This window comes from Paroedura picta, chromosome 5 (assembly GCF_049243985.1).
Source record: "Paroedura picta isolate Pp20150507F chromosome 5, Ppicta_v3.0, whole genome shotgun sequence".
Classification (NCBI taxonomy): Eukaryota; Metazoa; Chordata; class Lepidosauria; order Squamata; family Gekkonidae; genus Paroedura; species Paroedura picta.
Window position 1 is genome coordinate 111981523 of NC_135373.1, and position 25676 is coordinate 112007198.

General features: G+C 46.1%; 1 protein-coding gene and 1 non-coding gene across 6 annotated transcripts in view; both read left to right on the top strand.

The window, feature by feature from the left end:
• DENND5B (DENN domain containing 5B) overlaps positions 1 to 21366 on the top strand; it is a 136433-nt gene extending 115067 nt beyond the window's left edge. For all 5 annotated transcript variants that reach the window (XM_077339915.1, XM_077339911.1, XM_077339912.1 and 2 more), the window contains 7 exons: positions 3948 to 4093; positions 4867 to 4985; positions 9654 to 9841; positions 10845 to 10927; positions 11775 to 11901; positions 13511 to 13685; positions 16493 to 21366. In XM_077339915.1, coding sequence (XP_077196030.1) covers positions 3948 to 4093; positions 4867 to 4985; positions 9654 to 9841; positions 10845 to 10927; positions 11775 to 11901; positions 13511 to 13685; positions 16493 to 16676 — 1022 coding nt within the window. In that variant the 3' untranslated portion in view covers positions 16677 to 21366. The remainder of the gene's footprint in view (positions 1 to 3947; positions 4094 to 4866; positions 4986 to 9653; positions 9842 to 10844; positions 10928 to 11774; positions 11902 to 13510; positions 13686 to 16492) is intronic.
• Positions 16175 to 16246, top strand: TRNAT-UGU (transfer RNA threonine (anticodon UGU)). The gene has a single exon. It is a non-coding gene; the product is annotated as a tRNA-Thr (tRNA).
• Positions 21367 to 25676: the final 4310 nt, after the last annotated feature.

Consider the following 25676-nt stretch of genomic DNA (forward strand, 5'->3'; position numbering starts at 1 on the left):
TTCTGACACACAAACATATGGGACTCAATTCACGACAGGTTTATTACAGGCGAGTTGTGTCGGGTGTTCGGGATTTGGCAGACCTCCCCGAGTGCAGCTGCCAGCTTCCCTGCTGTGTCTCTAACAGCAGCCTTAACACAGAGAATTTCCCCCGACATCTACATTAAAAAATGGGTGGAAGGGTTCCAGGGATCCAAGGGTCTTTTCATCAGTCAGATGTCTTGTCTCTCCAGTGTCAGATGCGCCCACATTTCAAACAGCCCTTTCTGGAAGGAGTAGCACAAACGCAAATGGCTGTAGGCATTCCATCCTTTCAGCTAGAACATATGTCATTAGAGCAATATTGTCTTTAACTTAAAAAGTAAATGTTTCCCTTGCCAACAGTGCTACTCTTTTATGTCTAAAGGTCAGGCTGCTGTGAAAGGTGTCAGACAGGGGTGGCCAAGCTGTGGCTCTCGAGAGTTCCATGGACAACAATTACCATGAGTCCATGCTGGCAGGGCCTCATGGTAATTGTAGTCCATGGACATCTAGAGAGCCAAAGTTTGGCCACCTGGGTGTAGGAGCAAAATCAGTTGCCGTTAATGGCCCTGGCTTAATTACAGAAGCGTCTGCTTTTATTTATTTTTATTCTTTTTATTTATTTAATTTATTGACCCCCACTCCTGGTCCGAGCTGGCTCATGGCGGTTTACAATAAAACCTCCAAAAATACAATAAAAAGAAGGTCCCAGGTTCAGTTCTCGGCATCTTCTATTTATGGGGTCAAGTAGCAAGGAACAGGAAAGACCGTGAGCCCCTGGAGGGATGCTGCTACTCAGACTTTGTACTGAGTTTGTAGACGAACGGTCTGAAACACTGTCAGGCAGTTTCAAAAAGGAATTAGCTAGAGTGGAACAGTGCCAGAAGCAGAGGGCAGGCAATTAGAATTTATCTTCTTTATACCCTTGCTGCTTTGTGGTCAGAATTTGCTTATGGCTGAAGAGGAATACAGTGAAACAAAGAGGAAAGGAAGTCTCAGACAAACTGGGGAGGTGGGAGACGCACAAATGGCCAGAGCTTTAGATGCAAGCCCTTAATCCAGAGAGATACTAGCTAAAAACTCCAAGCACAGTCCCTGGGACACTCCTATTGTGCGCTGGTGTCAACGGAGCCTCACTGGGGCAGGGAGGGGCACAGCTTTCTGCAGTAGCGGTAGACTTACACCCCCGTGCCATGGGGAACATGAGTGCCACCTCCTCCACAACAGCTGTTGCCCCCATGTGATTTCGGGGGCGATATGAAACCAGTCCCCTATGGTGTTGGGTTTTCTGTACGTGTTAAATAAGCATGCAAACGGTGGAAGCATTGCTTGTCTTTTGTTTAAACACACAAGGAAGACAATCCACCTCACTGAAGTTGAGGCTTTATGAATTTAGGCAGAATGTGAGTGAGTGGGCAGGAAAGGGTATGCTAGTATTTGTCTCTTGTGGCCCTTCCTTGCATACCCAGGGAATTGCTGGTCGCCACTGTGGGATGGTAGGTGAATTCCCTCCAGGCCAGGCTGGATTCTGGAGATTTCTGGTGGTGGGATCACATGGGTGTGAAATTGGGGTCACTGTGAATGGGCAGGTAGTATTGAATTCCTGCGCTGTGCAGGGGGTTGGACTAGATGACACCGAGGATCCCTTCCAACTCTATGATTCTAAGCTGTTATACATTGCCAAGCATAATATCAGATCTGCTGCAACATCCCAGATGTACATGCAGAGAGCTTCAAAAACAGAGCCCTTCCTAGTCTTTATTTTCATATGTGCTTACCTCACAAGTGGGACTATTATGTATTTATTGATGTGTCTAGAATAGCCAGGAGATCCTGAGATTGTTTGGCTGCCAGGCAAGAGTCATTGGAGGTGGTTTGCCATTTCCTGTTCCCATTTATGACCCTGGAATTCCTTGGAGGTCGCCCTCCCAGTGGCCAGCCCAGCTTAGCTTTCGAGATATGAGGGACAAGGCCAAGGTAAGCCTCTTCTCGGAAGTTAAGCAGGGTCAACTGTGGCCTACACTTGGATGGGAGACCTTGAGAGTCACCAGAGTCCTGATTCAGAGGCAGGCAATGGCAAACCACGTCCAAACATCTCTTGCCTGACTGCCAGGCCATCCTAGGCTCTCCTATACCAGTGCCATACAGCAAATATATAACAAGTAGAACAAGGTCAGTGGAGGTGCTTTTTCCATCTCACAAGCGGCAAGAGCTAACAATGGTCACCTAAAAGAGGGCAACGAGGCTGCTAGACTGTCCCAAAGGCACCCAGCAGGCTTCACGGCACAGCATGGGTCCACTCCGGGTCTCCCAGATCTGAATCCAACATAGATTCGGCACCCTGCTCTCCCGTAAAGCTTCCCAGGCCTCCTTGGGGCACACTCTTGGCCTAACCTGCCTTCTCTGATGGTTGTGAGGATAAAACATGAGAGGAGAGAACCATCTCATGAGCTGCCTTGAGTCCTCACTGGGAAGGAAGGCAGAGGTGTACAAAAATAAACAAGAAGCCATCATTGTGAGAAATGGAAGTTCACTGTGCTTCTGAGGTCCATGAAGGGTCTGGAGATCTCCTGAAATGACAACACTGTTTATCTCTAAGCTGTAATCTCAAGAGGAAAAGAGAGGAAGAAGAGAGCAAGCGTGAGGTTTATTTATGTGACCCGGCATGCACGCCTGAAATAAGAGGAAAAGCATGGATTTTTGTTCTTTTTTTCACTCTATTGGCCTTCCTGCCTTCTAAAAATAGCAGAGACATGACTCTGCAGTTACTAAATTTGCTTCCCTTCTGGCCGCTTTGCCAAGGGTGACCCCTAGTGGTTCTTTAGGCCGTCATGTGCTAACTATATTTTCCACGCGGCTGTTAGAGCCACGGACGGCCGTGTTGGCCCTCGTATAGAAAAACAGCGTCGCTGGAGGAAACATTATCATTTCCAATTTCACCGTGTTTACATCCTGCCTTGCCACAGAGCTGCAGGTGTCTGGCAAGCAGCCCAACGCAATGCGACATCAGCGATTGGTTGGTAAAAATAGCAGTGCAGCAGCTGTTAAAATTCTGCTGTTGGGCAGCTCTGTGGAAGAGCAGTGCCGTGTGTCCCTTGCTGACGGCAGGCTGGGAAGGTGCCCTTTGTGCGCCTTCGGGCAGGCCAATCCCTAGGGATGGTGCAGCCACAAAGAACAAATCACAGATAGGCACGCCATCGGATGAGAAGGGACCGGAAGCCAAAACTGCAGGGAAAGGATTTGTATGCTGCTTTGGCCAGTCACTCGTTGCCTCTCAGCCTGCCAAATAAAACATATTGGAAACAAGTCTTACGCCACAGGAACTGTGTCTTTATGGGCAATCCCAAGTATACTTTCCTAGGAATTAGCAGGTCTGTTAAGACTCAAGTCCCATTTTATTCAATAGAACTTGTTTCGGGGCAGCCTTGATTGCCCCCTTCCCCATTTTGGTAACAGAATTAAGTGTATTATCTGAATCCTGCCATATTTACTATGAATGTTGTTGTTATGGTTTCTAGGGTGCCATTAACAGTGCTTGTATGTGCTCTCTCTCTCTCTTTCTCTCTCATACCTAAAATACTGCTGTCCCTTAATTTAAGTTGATTTTATGACCTTGGGTAGATTGTGAGTGAGTGGGCAGGAAGGGATGTGCCAGTGCTTGTCTCTTGTGGCCCTTCCTTGCATACCTAGGGAATTGCTTATCTCCACTGTGGGATAGTAGGCAAATTTCCTCCAGGCCAGGCTGGATTCTGCAGATGTTTGGTGGAGGGATCACTTGGGCATGAAATTGGGGTCCTTGTGGGTGGGCAGGTAGTTGTGAGTGTCCTGCATTGTGCAGGGGGTTGGACTAGATGACCCTGGAGATCCTTTTCAATTCTATGATTCTGTAAGTTTCCAGACTCTGAACTCCCTGCTTGTTGTTGCAGTGATTCCATATCGGACGGTGATCATCCCCATTAAGAAACTAAGCAATGCAATCACCACATCAAACCCCTGGATTTGTGTTTCGGGAGAACTGGGAGATACTGGAATAATGCAGATTCCGAAAAATCTTTTAGAAATGACGTTTGAGGTGAGTTTCATACTTTCACCTCTGTTTTACTAGCTTCCAAATACCAGCTGCAGCCATAGTTTTTTTTTTAAGTCACTTGCTTTGGTGACCCTGAAGTTTGCTGAAAAATCACAAATCTTAAAAATATATGGTAGGTAGGTATCCCCTGTGCAAGCACCGAGTCATGTCTGACCCTTGGGATGACGCCCTCTAGCGTTTTCATGGCAGACTCAATACGGGGTGGTTTGCCAGTGCCTTCCCCAGTCATTACCGTTTACCCCCAGCAGCAAGCTGGGTACTTATTTTACTGACCTCGGAAGGATGGAAGGCTGAGTCAACCTTCAGCCAGCTCCTGGGATCGAACTCCCAGCCTCATGGTCAGAGATTCAGACAGCATGTCGGCTGCTTTACCACCCTGTGCCACAAGAGGCTCAAAATAACACCCATAACTAGACTTGAACTCACTAAGTTGTAATTGCCTGATAAGCAGCTTGATGACTGAGCTACCTATGGTGGGAGGTTAATCGCACAGAGAATTCACCTACCTTGGCAGTTATTGGAAGGACCAGGGAGTTGTGCTGGGCCTGGTAAAAAAAGTGGTGGCCAGGGGGGGGGATCTCGCAGGCCCACCTCTGTCTCTTCATGATCCATATGTGCCAGCTTTAAAGCTCAGGGGAGTAAAGACTACTCCGTTTGCTTCTTTTGAGCATAGAACTGGGGTATTTTTTTCCTGTAGGTTGGAATTTCTAAAATTATTTTGAGCTTAAATGTCTCTTCTTTCTCTCCCTGTACAGTGTCAGAACTTGGGGAAATTAACCACTGTTCAGTTAGGTCATGACAACTCAGGGCTGTTAGCCAAATGGCTGGTGGATTGTGTCATGGTCAGGAACGAGATCACGGGACATACCTACAAGTAAGTAGAGGAGATTCAGCCAAATATTTCTGGGGATAGCCAGCATGACTTCCTTTACTAAAAACTGTTTTTAGCACTGCAAATAAATTAGCAAATTTAGTAGCCTGATTACATATTTGTAACATTTTTAAAAGAACCTTAACCCCCCCCCTATAATTCCAGATCTTCAAAGGTTCAGTTAAAGTTCCAGTCTGATGCAATGGTTAGAGTTTCAGAATAAGAGATGGGGGGCTTGGGTTCAAATGCCCACAAATGCAAGTCTGTTGCATGAACTTTGGCCTAGTCACTCACCCTCAGTCTAACCCACCTCACAAGAGTTATACACCAGTTTGGAAGGTGCAGGCTGTACACCAGTTTTAAGTCCCCATTGGAGAGAAGCGTGGTATCTGAATAAGTATGGGAATCACAACATTTAAAAAGAGAAACCCAAACAAGAAAAAGATTTGGAGATGCTTCAAATTTTGTACTTCACAGAATTTTAGTGGACCACAGAGAAATACAGAGAAAATCATGGCCATAGCTTCTGGGGGGGCCTTTAATTACTGGCTCCACTTTATAGCCAGACCAGGCATGCTCAATTTGTTAGATCTTGGAAACTAAGCAAAGTTGACCCTGCCTACCGTTTGGATGGGAGACTTCCAAGGAAGACTAGTGTCAGGGTACAGAGGCAGCAATGGCAAACCACTTCGAATGTCTCCTAGGATCTCAGGGGTACCCTACACACGCCATAGTTTACATACATTCATACACCCCCTTTATAGGCCACACATGCAACAAAAATTCCCTTTGCCCAACTGGGTATCTTCATGACAAATGCCTGAAAAGATTTACAGGTGGGTATTTATTAACTTCTGTCCCCTTTAATATGATGGAGGATTTGTGCATCCTAAGGACAGTTTCTCTGAGCACTCATAAAGTTCTTTTATGCTCCCTTTAGTCCCTGTAAACAGCCTTGTAGCAGTTTCCAGGCTATGCCTTCTCTCCCAACCTCCTGCCACGAAGCTCAAGGTGGTGTATGCTGCTGTCTCCCCCATTTGTTCCCAAAACAATTTTATGAGGTGGGTCAGACTGAAAGAAAGTCACACAGTGTATTGCAAGGCAGAATATTTGTATCGGGCCCTTCCTGTTTCTAGGCTGATACTCTCACCCTGCCTTTTACAATCTTTTGACCACGGAGGTACTGCTGAAAATTTTTTCAGGTTTCGAGGTTTGAGGAAGTGATGTCAGCTTACCACGCCTCCCTGTCACGCCCACCGAAGTGAGAAGGGCCATGAGTGGCAAAGGTTTAAATGGCAGGGCCCCTCCCATTCCCACCCCCTCCAGGCCCATCACTGGCCATCTTGAGAAGGTGTGGTTCAACCTGCCCAAATAAAGGTAGAATTTTTAAAAATTAAAACCCTTTTCCTTTTATTTTCACTTGGAGCTGAAAATAGCAGGCACAGGGAGGGAAGGCTCTCCCTGGCTGCTATTTTGAATCTCCCCACATTGCAGTACCATTGAGGGGCCTTCTTGTGCCTTACAGCCGGGGTAGTCAACCTGTGGTCCTCCAGATGTCCATGGACTATAATTCCCATGAGCCCCTGCCAGTAACCGCTGGCAGGGGCTCATGGGAATTGTAGTCCATGAACATCTGGAGGACCACAGGTTGACTACCTCTGCCTTACAGTACCACAGTTGGGAAACCTTGCTCTAACCACTACACTAGACTCTGTCTTCTTCTACTTTTAAAAATATCTGCAGCGCTTTTCCCCTTTACTCTATACATTTTTTGAACGTGTGTTTTGCTGTTTCGCTTTGTCCTGCGCTGAAGTACAGCTGTTGCTGTACATATTTGAAAATGCCGTGGTATTACAATGCAAGCATACCATGTTCAGATTCCTGGCCTGAAGCTCTTTTGCTGAAAGCTGCTTGTTCCACAGAATTACTGGATGTTTTGTCAAATGTAAGATCTAAGTATGTTGGGGAATTATGCCTCAGGAAAGAAGTATGAAGACCCAAGATTTCCCTTTTTTATTACATATTAGCACAGGAGCTAGACCTGAAATGTCAAGAAAATTCTTTGGCTGCTTCAGAAACTGGGACTTCTAAACAAGTATTGAAAATAATGATTTCCAAAGCTATCTCTATGAAAACAGGCATTTGTCTTGTGCAGTGTTAGACCTTCATTCCATCTAACTAAACTCTTAGAATCATAGAATCATAGAGTTGGAAGAGGCCATACAGGTCATCTAGTCCAACCCCCTGCTCAACGCAGGATCAGCCCTAAGCATCCTAAAGCATCCAAGAAAAGTGTGTATCCAACCTTTGCTTGAAGACTGCCAGTGAGGGGGAGCTCACTCTGACCGTGAAAATTTTTCCCCCCTGATATCTAGTCTATACCGTTGTAAGCAGGACAGGAGTCAGCAACCTTTAATAATTGAAAGACCAAACAAACATCAAAACAGAGCAAAGATCAACAAAGAACCTCTGCAAGACAGCTCGCTTATGTAAATGAAAAATGCACAATTTAGTGTTGCTGGTAATTGACACTTTGCATTACTGGTAATTGACACATCTTTAAACCGCCCGTGGCGCCACGGGCACCACGGACTATATAAATGGCTAAGGGGTGTAGAGGTGGGATTAGTCCGTGATGAGGAAGGGTCCGGATTGGACCCTTCCTCACGACAGACAATCGGAGGGACCAATCGGCAGGCGCGAAGCGCCTGCCAATTGGTCCCTCCGATTCCCAGCTCCAGGAACTGCGAGCCGCGCACAGCGCGGCTCGCAGTTCCTCCCGAAGCGCCTCTCGCCGCGTCAGGCCGCCGACCCAGGGAGCCCTTGGCAGTCGCGCGAAGCGCAGCTGCTGGGGGTTCCCTGCCTGGCGGGCTGACGCCAACAGAAGAAGCTTGCCGCCCGCGACCAGCCCACCGCCGCCGCCGACCAGCCCGCCGGACCAGCCCGCCGCCGACCAGCGCGCACACCACTGCGGTAAGGCCCTAGCGCCCGCTGCATTCCTCTGCAGCGGGCTTGATTACTAGTTGAGTAATAAACTGTCAGGTTTACTCGACCCAAACACTGAATGTTCACTGCTCCATTATTTATTTAAAGCATCTTTATCCCATCTCATGTCATGGACTCAAGGTGGCTACCAATGCACCAACCAAATTTCAAGGACACAAATAATATCTGTGCAATTAGCAATATTTGATCACAGATGAAAATGCCCACATTACAAATTAACTGTTTAGAAATTTGCAGATTTTTTAAACAAAAAGAAACATGTACAGAGTTACACACAGCCAAATCTGCTGGGACATTTTACTGTTTATGTGCCTTCCTAAAGGTAGCCAGTTGAAAGTGCCTTCTGCATCCACTCTGATATGGCTGACATGGATTAAGACCCAATTTGACAAAGGTCTAGGATCACCTTTGAATGAGTCTGTGATCCAACTGTAACCATTAGGGAGCAACACACAATAGAAACAGTAGTAAACACACAAATAAACACTCCCTGTTGTCGTTTTTGTGCCCTAGTGTAAATCTGCAGGTGGTTTGCACTTGGATTACAGGCAGTTGTTCCTCTCTATCATTTCCCTGTCTATAAAGCATTTCTTAGTCCCATAAGAATCTGCCATGCCTTTCAAATACCAGTCATTCTAGTCTTCTGTCTACCTACATGCATATGTTCCGTCAAATGCAACCTACCTATGGCCACCCCAGCAAAGGTATTGCGAGGCAAGTGAGAAACTGGTTTGGTTTACCAAAGCATTTCACCTGCGGAGTCTTACTTGGTGGTCACCCATCTAAGTACCAACCCCACTTGGCTTCCAAGATCTGACTAGATCAGGCTATACCAGGTTGACTTTCCTCCCAGCATCACACCTACCTCTCCAATACACCTTAAGATAAATATTTCATCTTCACCTTAAGTGAGCCATATTTGTATCTACGCTAAGCCAGCGGTCCCCAACCCCCGGTCCGGAGACCAGGACCAGTCCTTGGATCAGTCGGTACTAGGCCGCGGCTCCCCCTCGTCGTCCTCCCCAGCTGCTGCCTTGGGGGCTGCTCTGCCACTCTGCCGCTGGCTCACCTTTGGTGCTCTCCGGCGGCCGCCGTGGCTGGGCTCCCCCTCGGTCTGGCACTGTGCAGCTGCTGCTGGCAACGCCCCCCAGCTGGCAGCAGAACGTCAGGGGCGCCAGCGGGAAAGCAAGTGGAGCAGGGGCTCAGGCAGCGGTGGCATCCCTCGGCAAAAGACTCCCCCTCCCCCCCGGGCTCAGTAAAATTGTCAAGCATTGACCGGTCCCTGTTGATAAAAAGGTTGGGGACAACTGTGCTAAGCCTCATTTTGGCTCTGGAACCGTAGGGTGCAGATCCCAGCTCTAGGGACCTGGTCAGGAAAAGGCCTGCTCTCACTCCAACTCTCCAAGGCAGGGATTGAACTGCAGCATGTGATCCGGCACTCAAGTAGGGTCTCTCCCTTCCAAAACTTGTTCTCAAAGTGAAACGCTTAACTATGCAGACTGCACTGGTCCTGGACTGATGTCATAGATATGGATTGCAGGGCTCGATGACTTGAAACAAAAGAATGTGATTTCCCCCCCCCCTCAAGTAGCAGCTTGTAGGAGCCCATCTTTCCTTTTAGAAAAAAAGAATCTAACTGTTGCTCCCTCTTGTCTCCTGTGGCAGGTTCCCCTGTGGGAGGTGGCTGGGGAAGGGAGTGGATGACGGCAGCTTGGAGAGAATCCTTATAGGAGAGCTGGTGTCGTCCACATCTGACGAAGACCTAGCGAAGCAGTGCAGAACCCCACCGCAGCAGAAGTCTCCAACTACGGCTCGGCGACTGAGCATCACGACCCTCACAGGGAAAGCTACAAGTAAGACCCAATTTCTGCTAGTGGTCTTGAGCAGAATCACAGAGTTGGAAGGGGCCATACAGGCCATCTAGTCCAACTCCCTGCTCAACACAGGATCAACCCAAAGCATCTGAGAAAAGTGTGTATCCAACCTTTGCTTGAAGACTGCCAGTGAGGGGGAGCTCACCACCTCCTTAGGCAGCCTATTCCACTGCTGAACTACTCTGACTGTGAAAATTTTTTTCCTGATATCTAGCCTATATCGTTGTACTTGTAGTTTAAACCCATTACTGCGCGTCCTTTCCTCTGCAGCCGATAGCATGGTGGCTGGGGAACAGTTCCCTTTCAGCTTTTGTCCACAAGATGGATGCATTTTTTATGTTTGCAAGGCAAGCTTTAATCTTACGCTGATGCAATTTTCCCTGCAAATTGAAAATGCAGTTTTTCCAGCGTGTTAATAAACGCGTACTGGGAGAACCCATCTTGCCAGTTTTAGAATATTCAGTATTTTGAAGTATGAACCGCTGACATTATGATTGCATTGATGAATGTATATTTATTTGTGAGAAGACGGGTGACAAAAGTTTTAAGAACATGCAATATTCCCAAGCCACATGGAACTGTAAGTCTTAATTATGGTGTTAGGTTAGTGTGTGTGTAAAATGCATGGAATTTGCAATTTAACCATAATAAATGCTAACATTAAACATTACATCTGGAACCCTGTTTACTTCTGCTTTAGAAGGTTCATAATGAAGCAGGTTTATCTTGAGCAGGGCTAGTCAAACTGTGGCCCTCCAGATGTCCATGGACTATAATTCCCATGAGCCCCTGCCAGCGAACGCTGGCAGGGGCTCATGGGAATTGTAGTCCATGGACATCTGGAGGGCCGCAGTTTGACTAGCCCAGTTTGACTAGACCATTCACAGCCTTTAATCTGTGCATGAAAAGCAGGTTTATCACATCTGCTTACAGCTGCTGGTGAATTCACCCTCTCTCACTCTCAACTTTTTTTCATGTTTAGAACCCAATGCAGGACAGATCCAAGAGGGAATTGGGGAAGCCGTGAACAATATCGTGAAACACTTTCACAAGCCAGAGAAAGAGGTATCTCCTGGAGCAGTGCCGCCGCATGAATGGACTCAACCCCAGCCCTTGCATATTGCCCTATGAAGAGCAAAACATCTGGGTCAATGATGGCTATGGTGCCCGTCCTTGACTTTCTGCACCAGCAGTGGTTCTTCATGAGTCCAGTTCTTTCACACTGAGTCTGTGCAGAGCCAGCTTCGGAACTTTGTAGAGCTTCGCCCTTCCCTTCCAGAAGGTGGTCCCCAAAGAAGCCCAGGGAGAGGTTGTACTCTCCAGTCATTGGCCAAGCTCCCTTCCTGGAATACTTCTTCCAATAGGCCACCCTTCCTCAACTTTTTTTTACTACTGAGAAGCCCCTGGAGCATTCTTCAGGCTTCAAGGAACCCCAGAAGTGGTGCGATGGTGCAGAATATGGTTGGGAAGCAGAGCTGGGTACACGATCACCTGAGGCCCCTCCCCCTCCATCATTGGCCATTGGGGGTGGCACATGACATGACCATGTATGTTCATAGCACCATAAATGTTTAACAATTTTTAAAAATATATTAAAAATTAATTCGCTCGTACCCATTCAGGAAACCTTTCCAGGGCTGTCAAGAAACCCCAGGGTTTCATGAAACCCTGGTTGAGAAAGCCTGCCATAGGAGATGGCCCCCAAAGAGGCCTGTGCTCTTGGCACAGCAGCCCTTGCCCCACAGCTGCTGTTTCCTGGAATTCAAGGTGGATGCTTCTTCCATCTTGGGCTCCACAATGTGGAGACTGCAGCTTGCCTAGAAAATTTGTTGGGAGGCATCACTAAACGAGAAGTCATTTAAGTATGTGTTGATTTGGGACGTGTTTTCAAACCTCCTTTCTCCTTCTGTAGAGGGGAAGCCTGACTGTTCTGTTGTGCGGGGAAAACGGGCTGGTTGCGGCACTGGAGCAGGTCTTCCACCACGGTTTCAAGTCCGCTCGGATATTCCACAAAAACGTCTTCATCTGGGACTTCATAGGTAATCGGCATGGTTTTCTATTTGCCATCAAGGCAGCAGCTGGCTTATGGGAACTCTGTAGGTTTTCAAGGCGCAAGACATTCAGAGGTGGTTTACTGTCGCCTGCCCCCGCATCACAACCCTGGTATTCCTTGGAGGTCTCCCATCCAAATACCAGCCGGGGCTGACCCTGGTTAGCTTCCGAGACCTGAAGAGATCAGGCAGGATTCCCATAGCATTGTAACTAGTACTGGTGAGGCTGATTTCCAGTGCGAATTTAAGCTTGTAGAACAAAGTCACACGAATTCAGGAGTGGCCTAAACATTCAGTAAAGCAATTGGAGAGAGTCGTCTCCCCCCCCCCCAGGCAGCAAATAATCTATTATGACATCTTTACTACCAAGGAGATTGAGTGTTTGCAGTCCTAAGAACATATTTTGAGAGAAGCCCATCAATGGCCATTTTGGGAGAAGGATGTGTGTGTGGGGGGGTCAACAGGACCATATACGGTAATATCACCCGATAAATGTTTATCAAATTGAAAAAAAGATATAACATTAATTAACTGCCACTCATTTGGGAAGTTCTTCCAGGTCTGTCAAGAAACCCCGGGGTTTCACAAAACCCTGGTTGAGAAAGGCTGCCTTAGAGAAAGGCTAATTAGGGCTCACAGTAGATGTTGCAGTACATTCGAGGGTGGTACAAGACACATGATGTGATGGCATGTGAGTTTTCCCAGGCCAACGACTACTACTGAGAGAAGTGTTTTTGGGAGTCAATGGGGACTGAACGTTCAGGTGAAGCAAAGCAGCAATATAAAGACCAAAGCCAAAACAGAACACTTGGCTACACTTGCATCATTTTAATGGTGGCATCTGGCTGTCCATTTGTAAGAGAGGTCCTCAAAGACTTCTTTTCCTATGCTTGAGGTATTTGAAAATCTTCTATATGATAATATCATACATTGATCTGAAAAAAAGAGTGACTCTTCATAAAAAGAATATCATTTGAGACTTAGATCTTGTCACTGAAGGAACAGTGGTGAAAACATCGTATAAACTGGTATACGTTTTGGCAAGATTTTGCTAATGTTGTTGGAAAAGAAAATTAAAGTGATAGAAGTGTAGCCAAGTGTTCAGTTTTGTTTTGGACTTCATATTGCTGAAGTGTTTTTAGGAAGCAGGGCTTTTGTCCCGTAGGATTTCTGACTGGCCATTAGAGATGTGATTGGTGGTACAGGTTGTTAAAACCGCAGCACAAGAATCTTCAACGTACGAATGAAGTTAAGATGTGTGCGTGCCGGAAATTTAAAAAAAAATAAATATGCTACTTTTAGAAGGCACCCTGTTCAACATAACTTCTGACTGAAATGCAGAAGAGGATTAGATTTATGTATTTTGTGGCAGCCATTTTGAGATTGTGCCCACTGCCCTGTTTCAGAGTTTCAGAGGTGCCTCCGAGCTCACAAAGGTTGGGCTGTGATGAGGGAAGATTCGAGAAGAGACTTGGGCTTCGGGTTTGCACAATAGTCCAGCCTGCAGTAACATCGCAGTTCTAAAGCACTGCGGGCCAAAAGGCTGTCATTTATTGCCAAGAAAGCATTTTCATTTTTGCCTTCCCTTCCTTCACAGAGAAAACGGTTGCCTACTTTGAAACCACAGACCAGGCTGGAGACAGCGAAGAAGATGTGCTACTCCAGAAATCCTCCTACGCAACATTCTGCCGCTATGTCAACGCCATCAATACAGCTCCACGCAGCATAGGGAAGGACGGGAAGTTCCAGATCCTAGTTTGTCTCGGAACTCGGTACGTGTTTCCCGTTCATTTATTTTCCATCTGTTCCAGGCTCCTGCCTGGCCATCCCACAGGAACCCCAGGCCCCAAGGGTCTTGCTGAGAACCATTTCACCAAGTAGGATTTTTTTTTGTTTTTTTGTTTTTGGAAAAGTTTTTATTGTGCAATAAAAAAGAACTCAAGATGGAAGGGACAAGTTAAGGGGAGTAGGAATAATCAGATTCCATGGTAAGTGGAGCTCCTGGCTTCTTTGCTCCTCTGTGCACGCCAGCGAGACTCTGTACAGATGCTCTCCTCCTGCGTTCCCGAGATCTTCGTTCATTTGTCTTTTTCCCGGGTTGAACCTGGGTTTCCTTCATCTGATCCAACACTGTTTTATAGGAAATGTGATTTTAATTTCTGGGCGACCCCAGTTTGCCCAGAGGAGGCCCCCAGCTCTCAAAAAGAAAGTTAGTGATACTCTTTGAAAGTTTTCTGTTCCAATGTGTTCTGTCGTTGTTGTTTTCTTGTTAAATTAATCTCAGAAGCATGGCAAAGCAGTGTCAGTTATGATGCCTCCCAAACAGAGGTTCTCTCCTTTGGTTCTCTAAAATAGACATTTCCATTACAAATATAAATAGTTTGGATTTGTATGTTCCATACGATCTACCGCCTTAACCATTATCTGTTCTATCTATCTGACATGCCTATAATGAAATTCCTTTCCCAAGCAAGCTTTTACTATACTTATAATCCATATCCAATTTAATATTTCTCACTGGTTCTTTGGATTATCTCCGTTTTTTGCTTTGAAACCCTGCACCCAATCAGTTTAGGTTGTACATTGTTGACATATTCAGTACAGAGAGAAAAACACCTAAAGAAAATTCAGGTCCTGAATAACCTGAAGCTTTGAAATAATTTTTTTGAATTTTGTCAAAAAGTCGAGAAAGGCTGCTTTAGAGGCAGCAATCGGGCTACAAGTTGAATGACTCTTCCCTGATATTTTGGGGACAGCTTTATCCAGGAGCATTCACGTCACTATGAATCCACTAGGAGTTGTTAAATGAGTCATCCTTTCACTGGCTGATTGCATGACGCTTTCCCCGTTCAAATCTGGTTTCTTGGCACAACTTGGTGAGAGATCCTCTTTCAACAGAGGAGAGAAAAGCAGTAAACAATTGTGAGACCTTATTAAAAAGTCCTCTTTTTTGTCCCATCTTATACAGCGGATGGGAAGATAACGTTCAGCAGACACTTCCCGAAACCAAAGTGCTCACATTTGGAAACGGGATGTCCAGCAATGACTTAACTCCCATAAATGTCATTTATAATATTTTTAGTGCATTCCTTTGAAAAACCACACGTTCTCAGCAGTGGAAGGCCTGTATTTAACTCGAACTTGGAACACAAACGCTAGTAGGCCAAAGAGAGTTTAGAATTTAGGCAAGACTACTGCTGTTCATGTTGAATCAGTCCGGACATAGTGTCATTTTGTACTGCTTCTAAAAGTCAAAAGGTCAGAAAATGCATGGGAAAGGCCATTGAGGTCAGCAGGTACACGTTCCCCTGCTTTGAAATTGGTTACTGGATGTTCAGAGGAGGCCAGATCTCAGCACCAATCTGATTCCTCAACCTCCAGGGCCAGAAGTGTGGTCAGTTCTGTTGCTAGTATATCTTATTCTGTAAACTTTTTCAAAAGTACTTCTGAACTTTCCAGAGATCTCTCTGGGTTGGTGCAAGAATATCCATTAGCTTGGTGATCTAATCTTTGTCCCTTAAAAGTACATTCTAGAACAGTGGTTCTCAACCTGGGGGTCGAATGACCCTTTCACAGGGGTCGCGGCAGGGCGAGCAACCAATTTCTATACAATCATGAACAATGGGTCTTCACGCCATTGGTCAGTTTCGGCTTAATTTATGTGAAAGAACCCTTGCATCCTTTTATGGTTGGGGGTCACCACAACATGAGGAACTGTATTAAAGGGTCGATTCAAATGAGTAGCCGTGGAGGTCTGAAGTAGCACCATAAAATCAGAGTCCAGTGGCACCTTTAAGACTAACAAAGATTTATTCAAGGCGTGAGCTTTCGAGGGCAAGCGCTCTTTGTCAGACTAAGAACTGACCATCATGACAGCAGGAATATATAAGCAAAAGTTAATCCTGTTACATTAGTAAACTGTGTCACAGCATCCAAACACAGCCACATGATAACTCCCTGCCAAACCAGCCAATCAGACCCCTCAAACCCATTTGCAGTTCACAAAGACTTATCAGAAATAAAACTGTCAAAGCCAGTGATCCACGGCTCACACCCTACTATTTACTGCCGGCCCCCTCTGTCTCCATACCAGTGTGAAACTTTCTTACAAGTAGAAGAAGTAGAAGACAAGGGTCGCGGCATTAGGAAGGTTGAGAACCACTGTTCTAGAATAACTGATCACCTTTCTAAAATGCTGCAGAGATAGTAAAACTGTCTTGTGATGTAAATGTGATGCTTTTGACCATGGTTAGAAGAGCCAGGGGCTGTGGCTCAGTAGAAGAGCTTCTGCTTTGTACACAGAAGGTCCCAGGTTCAATCCCTGGCATCTCCAGGCCGTAGGTGATACAAAAGGCCTCTACCTGCAGCCCTGGAGAGCAGGGATCTCAATGGACCGACTATTTGATTCAGTATAAGACAGCTTTGTGTGTGTTTCTTTCAAAGCATGGTTTTCGATCCTGGTTTGTGGCTAGTCCTTAACTGTGCTTTAGATATTAAAACCTAAAAAGAGAAAGCCCAGTCTGCCTTGGGGCTCTGTGGAAGTTCCAGAAATGGCTCAATTTCTTTGCTTCCTTCACAGGGATCACTTTCTACCCCAGTGGATCCCGTTGTTGGCAGAGTGCCCAGCCATCACCCGGATGTACGAAGAAAACGCGCTCCTCCGGGACCGTATGACAGTGAACACTCTCATCAGAGTCTTACAGACGCTGCAGGACTTCAACATCATCCTGGAAGGGTCTCTCATTAAGGGGGTTGATGTGTAGCTTGGCTTTGCAGACAGCCCCTCTGTCTTCTCCCAGGCAAACAAAATATATCTGATTCTGGAGGAGGAGAGGGGACCTATTAAAATGCAGCCGCTCCCAATCGTGCCCCGGCTGTATGTTACAATTGGCTTGCTGATAGGAGGGCAGAAGGGGGAGACCCTCTTTCTCAGTCTCCGACCGGGCTGCCCTCAAACTGCAAACAAGCTATGCTGCAGTATTGTAGTTTTCAAAACAGAGGTTTAGTATAAAAATAGAGTATTTTCAGGTGTTCGATGTGTGTAAATAGGCTTATCTTCTTTCAGAAATTCTACCAATAAGGACATTTTTTTCTTAGAATCAGTGTTTTCGGGGCGGGTGGGTAGAGCTTTAAAAAAAAAACACCTTTGTAGGGTTGGGGACGGGAAGGGAAAGCATTACTTGTTAGTCCAGAAAAAGCCACCTGGTATGTAAATATTGTACAAAGGTAGCTGGGGCTTTTTCGTGTCTTGCAAGGAACCACATGAAGACTCTAGGTAGCAATTGCTATACTCTTTGTGAATGTATACTGTTTGTTCTACTCTACTGGTATGCGTTGTTCCCTTGTTATATGGTTTCAGGGGGGAGCCCCCCCATTTTTTTGTTTGTTTGTTTTTTGCGTGCATCTAATAAGCTGTGAGTCCTGGGATTCTGGATCTTCTCTGTGAACTTTGTCTACGGACAGAAGCTGAGCAAAGAAGCACCTTCACACTGGACCGGAGGAATTCTTGAGCTTAAACCGGAAACCCAACCAGGGTCTGAACTGGGATCCAAATTGTCAGTTATGCCTCCTGCTCCCCTTCCTTCCCTTTTGTTTTACTTCTTTCGGCTTTCGTACTGCGGCAGTGACACCTATTTCGGGCAACTTCCCTTGAAGAGGGCAAATCCGTTGTTGTGAGCTATTAAAACCGAATGCTCGGGCTGCAGGACTGTTTCGGGAAGCTAACGGCCACTGACTCTGTTACCGCTACACTCGTGGGACAGCTTCCATGTGATGGTTTTTTCCCATGCCCTGCCTGCAAATTTGAGCTTGACTTGCAATGTTGCAGCTTTCTATATGTTTACAGGAGCATCCATTTGGAAAGCTGCATTACCAACAGGGTGTCAAGAGGAAGAAAATTAAGGCTTAATTTTTTAAAATCTTAGCTGAGTGGCAGGATGGCTTCCTCCAGTAGTTGAGGAATCCTGTGATCGTGCTGGAAAGGTCAGCATGGCTGCTCCTGAGGGTTGTCTGGGAGCTGTGGTGGTGCTAGCATGAGAAGCAGCTGTACTTCATCTCCACCCTTGTGCTGTTGGGCTTCTTGTGTGACTAAAGCAGCGTGTGAAAGAACCCGGCCACCAACAGGGCATGTCTTGCAGACACAATGATAGAAAAGTCTTTAAATGTCTCCTGAGAATCATCTTTAACACTTGGATCAGCCTCTATTAAAGTAGGAAGTCAAAAGGAACTCGAGATTAAACATTCTACTAAAAATCTCCCATGTTTCGAGTCGTAGGCAGATAACTTAGAGAGAACAATTTAAGCCACTAGTATGCAAGCATTAACAGTAGAAAACAGATAGGCATGGAATGAACATCTTAGCATGCTATCATTCATTCCTCCCCCCCAGCAATAGATTTTGGACTTCTTTCACCTTTCAGAAATTTCGCTTCCGCATTAGATGTCATTCTTATGATCTCTAATGCTTTCTCTGCCTGCTGCTTGTTAAGACATTAAGGTAGAATCACACACTCGATCCTGCCTGACAGTCCTTTAAGGAGAAGCAATGGATTATGCTGCCCCTCAAGGGAATGCTATTTGAGCTCAGTATCACTGGTTTCTTTTTCACCCTCCCCAGTACCGCAGCAGGTTCCCAGAGGACTGGAATGCGTATTGTTGAAAAGAAGAATGCAAAATAACACAACATAAACATGTTGGCAGAAGAAAGCATAACGGGCTACTGGACAACTCCAATGCAGTGGTATTTCTATAAGGGGTGTCCAAACTGGCTCTCCAGATGCCCACGGACCACAATCCCCATGAGCCCTTGTACATGCTGGCCGGGGCTCCTGGGAATTGTAGTCCATGGGCATCTGGAGAGCCACAGTTTGGACAGCTCCTCCTGTATAGTATGCAGACGGTGAACTCTTTTTGGTTCTAACAGTAAGTATTGGAACTACATGATCAGTAGTTAGAACAGACTTCCAAATTTCATGTTTGCCAAGTTTTTTTAGGGAGGAAGTAGCAGGAAGGAATAGTGTTTAATAGTGTTTAATTCCCAATTTTTCTTCCACCCAGATTGGAAGAAACACATACTCCACGGCCACTTTGAATGTAGCTGGCAAAAGCAAGCTTCAGATTACCAGATTTGCCACCGTATGTATAAATTCTACCCTAACGCAATCCTATTAGCTGCTTGCTTTCTTCGGAAGTCATTCATGATTCTTTTCAGCCAGCAACAGGAGTTCAACTGGAATAAATAGGGAATGCTAACCAATTAGAAGATTCTGAGATGAGCGCTCCATAAGTATCAGAACGTGGTCGGTATTTTGGACAATCTAAAAAAATAAGATGGCATCTTTTGCAGCCATATTCGTTTAAAGCACACGAACCCCTCTGCATTAAGATTTGTCCAGAAGAGCTTTGGCAGATTGAATGTTCGTGGTCATTTTAGAGGCCTTCCGCCAGAATTTTCCGAAGGCAATAACTGGGTCACTGCAGGTAGGGATGTGTGTGGGTTTTTTTGCCCTCACCACAAAAGCAGCTACTCATTTATAGAGAGTTGTGTGGCTGCCGCACCCTGTGTTGGTAGAAGGCATGATTTATGAGGGCTGCAATGATTCTAAAATTCGTGTTTCCGGGAAGAGAATTGCTTGGCAGAATTAGTATCTGCTACCAATTAAAATAGAAAATGAGGAGGATTTGAATTTTATCATTGCTTGCCTACAGAAAAAGTGGTTCTGAAGGGCAATCAAGAGCTGGGGGGGGGGGGTGTCTGCTACTGAAGCTAATTTTTCAGCACTGGCCAAGCCACCAAGATATTTGGCTTTTTACTACTGAATACCTGCTTCTGCAAGACCTCAGGCAGCCGGTTGTTTACCCATATTCTCTTGGTTAGTAGCTCTGAATATGTACAGGTAGCAAAGGAAGATGGACTTCAGAATGGAAAGACGCATTGCAAGTGAGTCAGAAAACGTCAAATTGCTGTGCTTTCAGGAACCACCAAATTTGTCCAATGCACACAGTCCTGAGCTGTGTTTTTTATCTGATAGGACATGACACAAGAAGCAAGACACTGCTGGGTTAACATGAATTTTAGAAGAAACCAGGGCATGCTTTGTTTTGTTTTGGAACTCTGCACTGACTCCCAACTTTTTTTGTTACTACTGGTCTTCTGGATCGCCACAAGAACCTCCAGAGTCTCCCCTTGCGCTGGTGAGGTCGCTAGTATTGCATGATGCTGGAAAGTAGCAACTAACAGACCGTCTAAGAGTGCTAGAAATCCAAAATAGCTTTCCACCCACAAACACTCGTACGTGGTACCACAGCTGAACGTTTTGCCTGGCAACTGTGATTCCCTCCCCCTCGGCTCCCTTTTAAGGGCATCAATCCATTTGTCATCTCTGCGTCGCACCAGATGGATAGTGTGTGAAGAGTACTGTACGTCCCTCTCCTTTTAGGCAATAATACACTAAGTGTGTAGTATTATGTAACAGCCCCAAAGTATTTTGGAAGCATGAGATTGATTTCTGATAGACTAGTCCATCTGACTCCTTCCAGAGTGCCGTTCTTGGTAACTTTTTTTGAGTAACTTCCTATCACCTGCTGCTTTTCCTTTTTGTTTTAAGGGATGGCTGGGATGAGTGGGAACAGAGGGTGCAATCTGTCACGTTTACTGACACCATTCTGTCCTCTTGGAAGGCAGGATCGATCATGGTTCTGCGAAGATATCAGTATTAACAAATGGGATTTTTAAGACAACCAAAGCTTTCTTGTAACCTACACCCAGTAGTTTAGTATTCAAGGAACACTGTATGTTCATTATAGCACGGCTGCATACTAACATAATCAAAACTTGAAAGTAGAAGATCAATATAGAACTGTGACAAGTTTCTAATATTAACCAGAATTAGTTGAATTCAGTTTCAGGGGGAACTACCACTTTGTTTTACAACAGCATTTCTTTTTCCCTTTAGCCCACCCCCAGGTATCCTTGCTTTGAAGGAAGTCCCACTTTGTTTAAGTGGGCCTTGCTTGCAATTAAGTTTATTTAGGATGGGCTCTTAGCTACTTTCGTTTAGAAGGCTTTGGGAAGTGCTGGGAAATCATTCACGCTTTGATTGCTCACCCCCCACCTTCGTTCAAGCGAAAGGGCATCTTCATAGGGAAATACTGTAGGTTACTCTGGAAACTGAACAAATGTACCTGGTATAGTTTTGGAAAACTCCTTCCCTGCTGCCACCCTTAAGTATTTTCGGAGTATGTTGCTATTCTACTGTTATGTTTCATATTTTCGAATGAATCAGGACTGGATAATGTCAAGGAAGTGACTGTCGGTAAAAGTATTGTCGTATCAAGCACTTTAGCATACATATCAAATGGACGTGGGTTTGTTTGTTTTTTTCTCCAGGGTTTGGATTACAATGAAATGCAGCTTTTCATGCAATGGTCTTTGCAAATAAAACTGAGAATAACGAGGCGTCACTTTGTTTTATTAGGGGGGAAAAAGGGAAATGTTTTATTTCTTGTTCTACTTGTATTGCATATATACCTTTTACCTTTCTTCCACCTCGTCCAAACCCAAACCTGGCAGCACTAAACTGCCCCCTAACCATAACTACCCTCACCTGAATAGAAACATAATGTTCTCTAGCCCAGTCCTAACTAACATGCAGATGGGAGGAAATAACCTAAAGAAGGAATTAAACATCTCAAATGCTACTTTTGAATCATAGCAGTGTGTAGTCATACAATGGCATCATACAGTAACATCAGAAAACATTCTGTCTAGTGTAATCGGCCTGAGATAACTTGTACCCAGCAGTCTTAAGAAGAGGAGCTAATTTTCATACCCTCTTTTCACTACCTGAAGGAGCCCCAAGGCAGCTTACAAACACCTCTCTCTTCCTCTCCCACAACAGACACCCTGTGAGGTAGGTGGGGCTGAGAGAGCTCCAAGAGAACTGCTCTGTGAGAACTGCTCAAAGACAACTGTGACTGGCCCAAGGTCACCCAGCTGGCTGCATGTGGAGGAGGAGTGGGGAATCAAACCCAGTTCTCCAGGTTAGAGGCCACCGCTCTCCACCCCCTTCAAGGGATGGAATTGCTGGCCAATTTTTAAATGTATATGTGAATGTTTGGGAACTTGCGGCTCCAGATGGCTGGCCTTAGTTGCATGTGTGTCTTCATCGCTCTCTCTTCCCCAGCCCTTGATTCTGTGCTGTCGTTTGGCTTGTACAGAACCCTTTGGGGTCACAATTAAAGGCATGTCTGTTATTATTTTCCTTTATAGTCTGCCTTGCTCATTAGGACCCAAGGTGAGTTACAAGTTATAATTCCAGTCTACCAGTAAGCAGATGATGAGGTATGATTAATATTGAATTAAAGAACGGAGATTCCTGTTAAGAAAAAACTGCAGTTGGATTGGGATGGCAGAACCCAAACGTCACATAAAAGGCACTAGGTGAATACCAGAATGAGAAACTTCAGTAGAAAGATGCCTTGAGGATGCCTAATTAGGCATGTGAAATCTGGGTCCTGCATATGCAAGGGACTGCCTCTCCCAGTATGCTCCCAGAATGACGTTAAATGACAGGCACTAACATATTGCTGGACCCTGGCCTGAAAGATGCATCTGGCCTCAACCACGGCCAGGGCCTCTTTGGCTGTAGCCCCAACCTGGTAGAACTAGCCGCCAATTTAGACCCGGGCCTAGTTCCACAGGGCCTGCAAAGTGGTGCCCTCCCACCAGGCGTTTGGTTGAGGCCAGAGCAAGTTACCAGTCAGCACAGCCAATAAAACATACCGGCCTCCCCCCATTCACCTCCCGGGTTTTTCCCACCACTAAACTGAATACGAAGATGCACTGTGCAAACAGCCGGGTAGATTGATAAACAGATAAGCAGCAGAGCGTTATATGGCTTTAGTCGTGATTTTATGGTGGGGTGTGGAATCATGTTGTGAATTGCCCCAAGCCTGCTTGCAGGAGGGGCAGTCTAGACCAGGGGTAGTCAAACCTGTGGTCCTCCAGATGTCCATGGACTACAATTCCCATGAGCCCCTGCCCGCAAACGCGGGCAGGGGATCATGGGAATTGTAGTCCATGGACATCTGGAGGACCACAGGTTTGACTACCCCTGGTCTAGAAGACGAATAAATCTTTCAGACATTAGCGGTGCATTGAGTATGGTATTACCTTCTCCCGGTCACCCATCCGACGTTACAACTCTGAAAGCTGTGCCATGATTTTCCCTTTGAAGTAGTGTTCCAACTGGCCACTTTCAGCTGCAATATTTTACTCTTCCCCCAAACGCCAGCGCTGTTCGTTGCCAGGGTTAGACGACGACAGATGTGCTCCGGCTCATAAAACAGCTCATTTGTGTTCATTTGACCATAAAGAATAAGCCGCTTTGAATGAGGTCAGATTTCTAACTGACAAATGACTGGCGTCTTTTTCACTTGAGCTGGTGCCCATGCGGATGTAGATAAAAGTTTACAGTTTCGCAGGACTGGACTTGCGGTTCAAAGGCGGTGAGCGTGCGGAAGTGGCGGTAGAAGCAAAGGTGAACGGTCCTCTTTCCTGTAAGGCTAGAACCGCGGGGTCACGCAATGAAAACACAGGGTCAGCGGATGCAGGGATGAAGGAGAGTAGGAGCACAAGGCAGGGAAAATAGCTTGTCTGCCTGCTGGTAACAGATCTAAGGAAAAGAATGGGAGACTAAGCGAAACTTCGATTCAAACGCGTAGCCGTGTTGGTCTGAAGTAGCACAATAGAATCAGAGTCCAGTAGCACCTTTAAGACGCCCTGAATAAATCTTTGTTGGTCTTAAAGGTGCTACTGGACTCTGATTCTACTAAGCGAAACTTAGCAACACAAGATTTACCTCTGACCTCTCCCCTGGATACCTACGGAATAAGAGCAAGTCTTGACCACTACCTGCCCTTTTTAGAGGAATCTATGGATTTTGCAGCCTTTTAATCCCGCCTGCCTTCTGTTGACAGGAAGGCTCTTGCAATCCAGATTCAGGGAATTGGCCCCACATGGAAAAGTACCCCCCAAACAACCTACACTGCACTTCTCTATGACCGGATCATGTTTTACAATAGTTATTCATTTCTGGCAGGTAGATAAATGCTTGCATCTCTATAGAATCACAGCTCCTGCTCCCTGACCTCTTTGGTGAGTTTTAGGGCTGAAGAATGATTCAGGGGGGTCTCCGTGAACATATAAAATACAATTTGTTCTGTAGCCACCACAGCATGGCTGGTGAATTCAGTAATGGTGATCATAGTAAAAAAATGTCTCCTGCAGAGGGGAGGCTCATCTAGGGGGAGGAGAAACATAAGGAGAGAAGAAGGCCCACAATAACTCCAGGCAGGCCTGGCCCCAACCATAGGCCTGGTGGGAGAGCACTGTTTTACAGGTCGTGCAGAACTTTGACAGGTCCGGCAAGGTCTGGATCTCCGCAGGCATCTCATTCCACCAGGCAGGAGCTCTGGGTCTGCAAAAAAGCTCTGGGTCTGTTTGAGGCTAGCTGGGTCTCTCTGGGACCAGGGATCACCAACAAGTTGATATTTGTTGAACCCAATGTTATTCCTTTCTTATATTTATACTAGAAGATTTAAAACCCGTTGCATCTGTAAATACAATGGGCGCTAGCATCCCCTTTCCTCCCCTCCCGCCCGGGCAGCCCTCCCACCAGCAATCTCCCCTGTCCTGAAAAGGCCTGCCACGTCCTCTCCAATCCTCGGTGGGAACTCCCTTCTCCCCGCCAGCCCCACCAACCTCCTCTCCCAGCAGCCATCAGGGACAGACTGGTGGCAACTGCACCAGACTGCGCCTCGCTGGGTTCGTTGGGGGCCGGCCCGGCCTGTTTCTGGTCCACGGGCCAATCAGGACTTGCATAGCTTTGCTGTGTGCGTCCTGATTGGCCTGTGGACCGAAAATAGAGGCAGGACTGGCTCCGCCCAGGAGGCCACTGCTCAAAATATTAAGAGCAGCTAAGTGTTAAAGATGCCACCCTCCCTATCAACTCCACATATTGGGAGGGGCAGTTCTTCAGATACACAGGGCCTGGTCTCCGCATAAGGCTTAAGGCTACTACCAATACCCTGAACCTGATCCAGAACTCTATTGGCAACCAGTGCAGCTGGGAGACCACCAGAGAATACCAGGAGGCAGGACCTGGCAAGCAGTCTCTTGACCTGAAAGCTCAAGGCATGACCATAAACCAGCTGTGACTTGATGGCCAAAAAAAAAAAAAAAAAAGACCGCAAAGACCAGAAATATTTCCAGAGAATAAGCTGTTGGAAGTTCCAGCTCCCTTAACCAGAGTCCGGACTCTAGAAAGGTTGTATTTTACTGGACTTTAATTTAGCTCTTCTACCTGAAATGACCTTGCGGAATGGCTTTAAAGCCCTCTATTAGTATAAAGACTAGGCTGTTTCCTGAAGCAAATGTTGCCTGCATTTATCCACACCCAAACAAGGGTGAAGTTTCTTCTCCCCCCCCCCCAAAAAAATTACAGATTAATTGAACTACCCAGATGCACAACATGCCTTTCCTGGTTGCCCAAAACCACAGCCGCTATTCAGTGTCACAAACAAGAAGAAACTTGTTAAAGGAAGCACATCAGTCGGAAGAAAATAAATCATAGCCTGTTAATCTCTCAAGTGCTTTGGTAGGTTTAAGTCCGGGAGACTAGGCCTTGACGTCTAGACTCTGAATGCCCAAAGCATTATTTGGGGCAGGGGTAGTCAACCGGTGGTCCTCCAGATGTTCATGG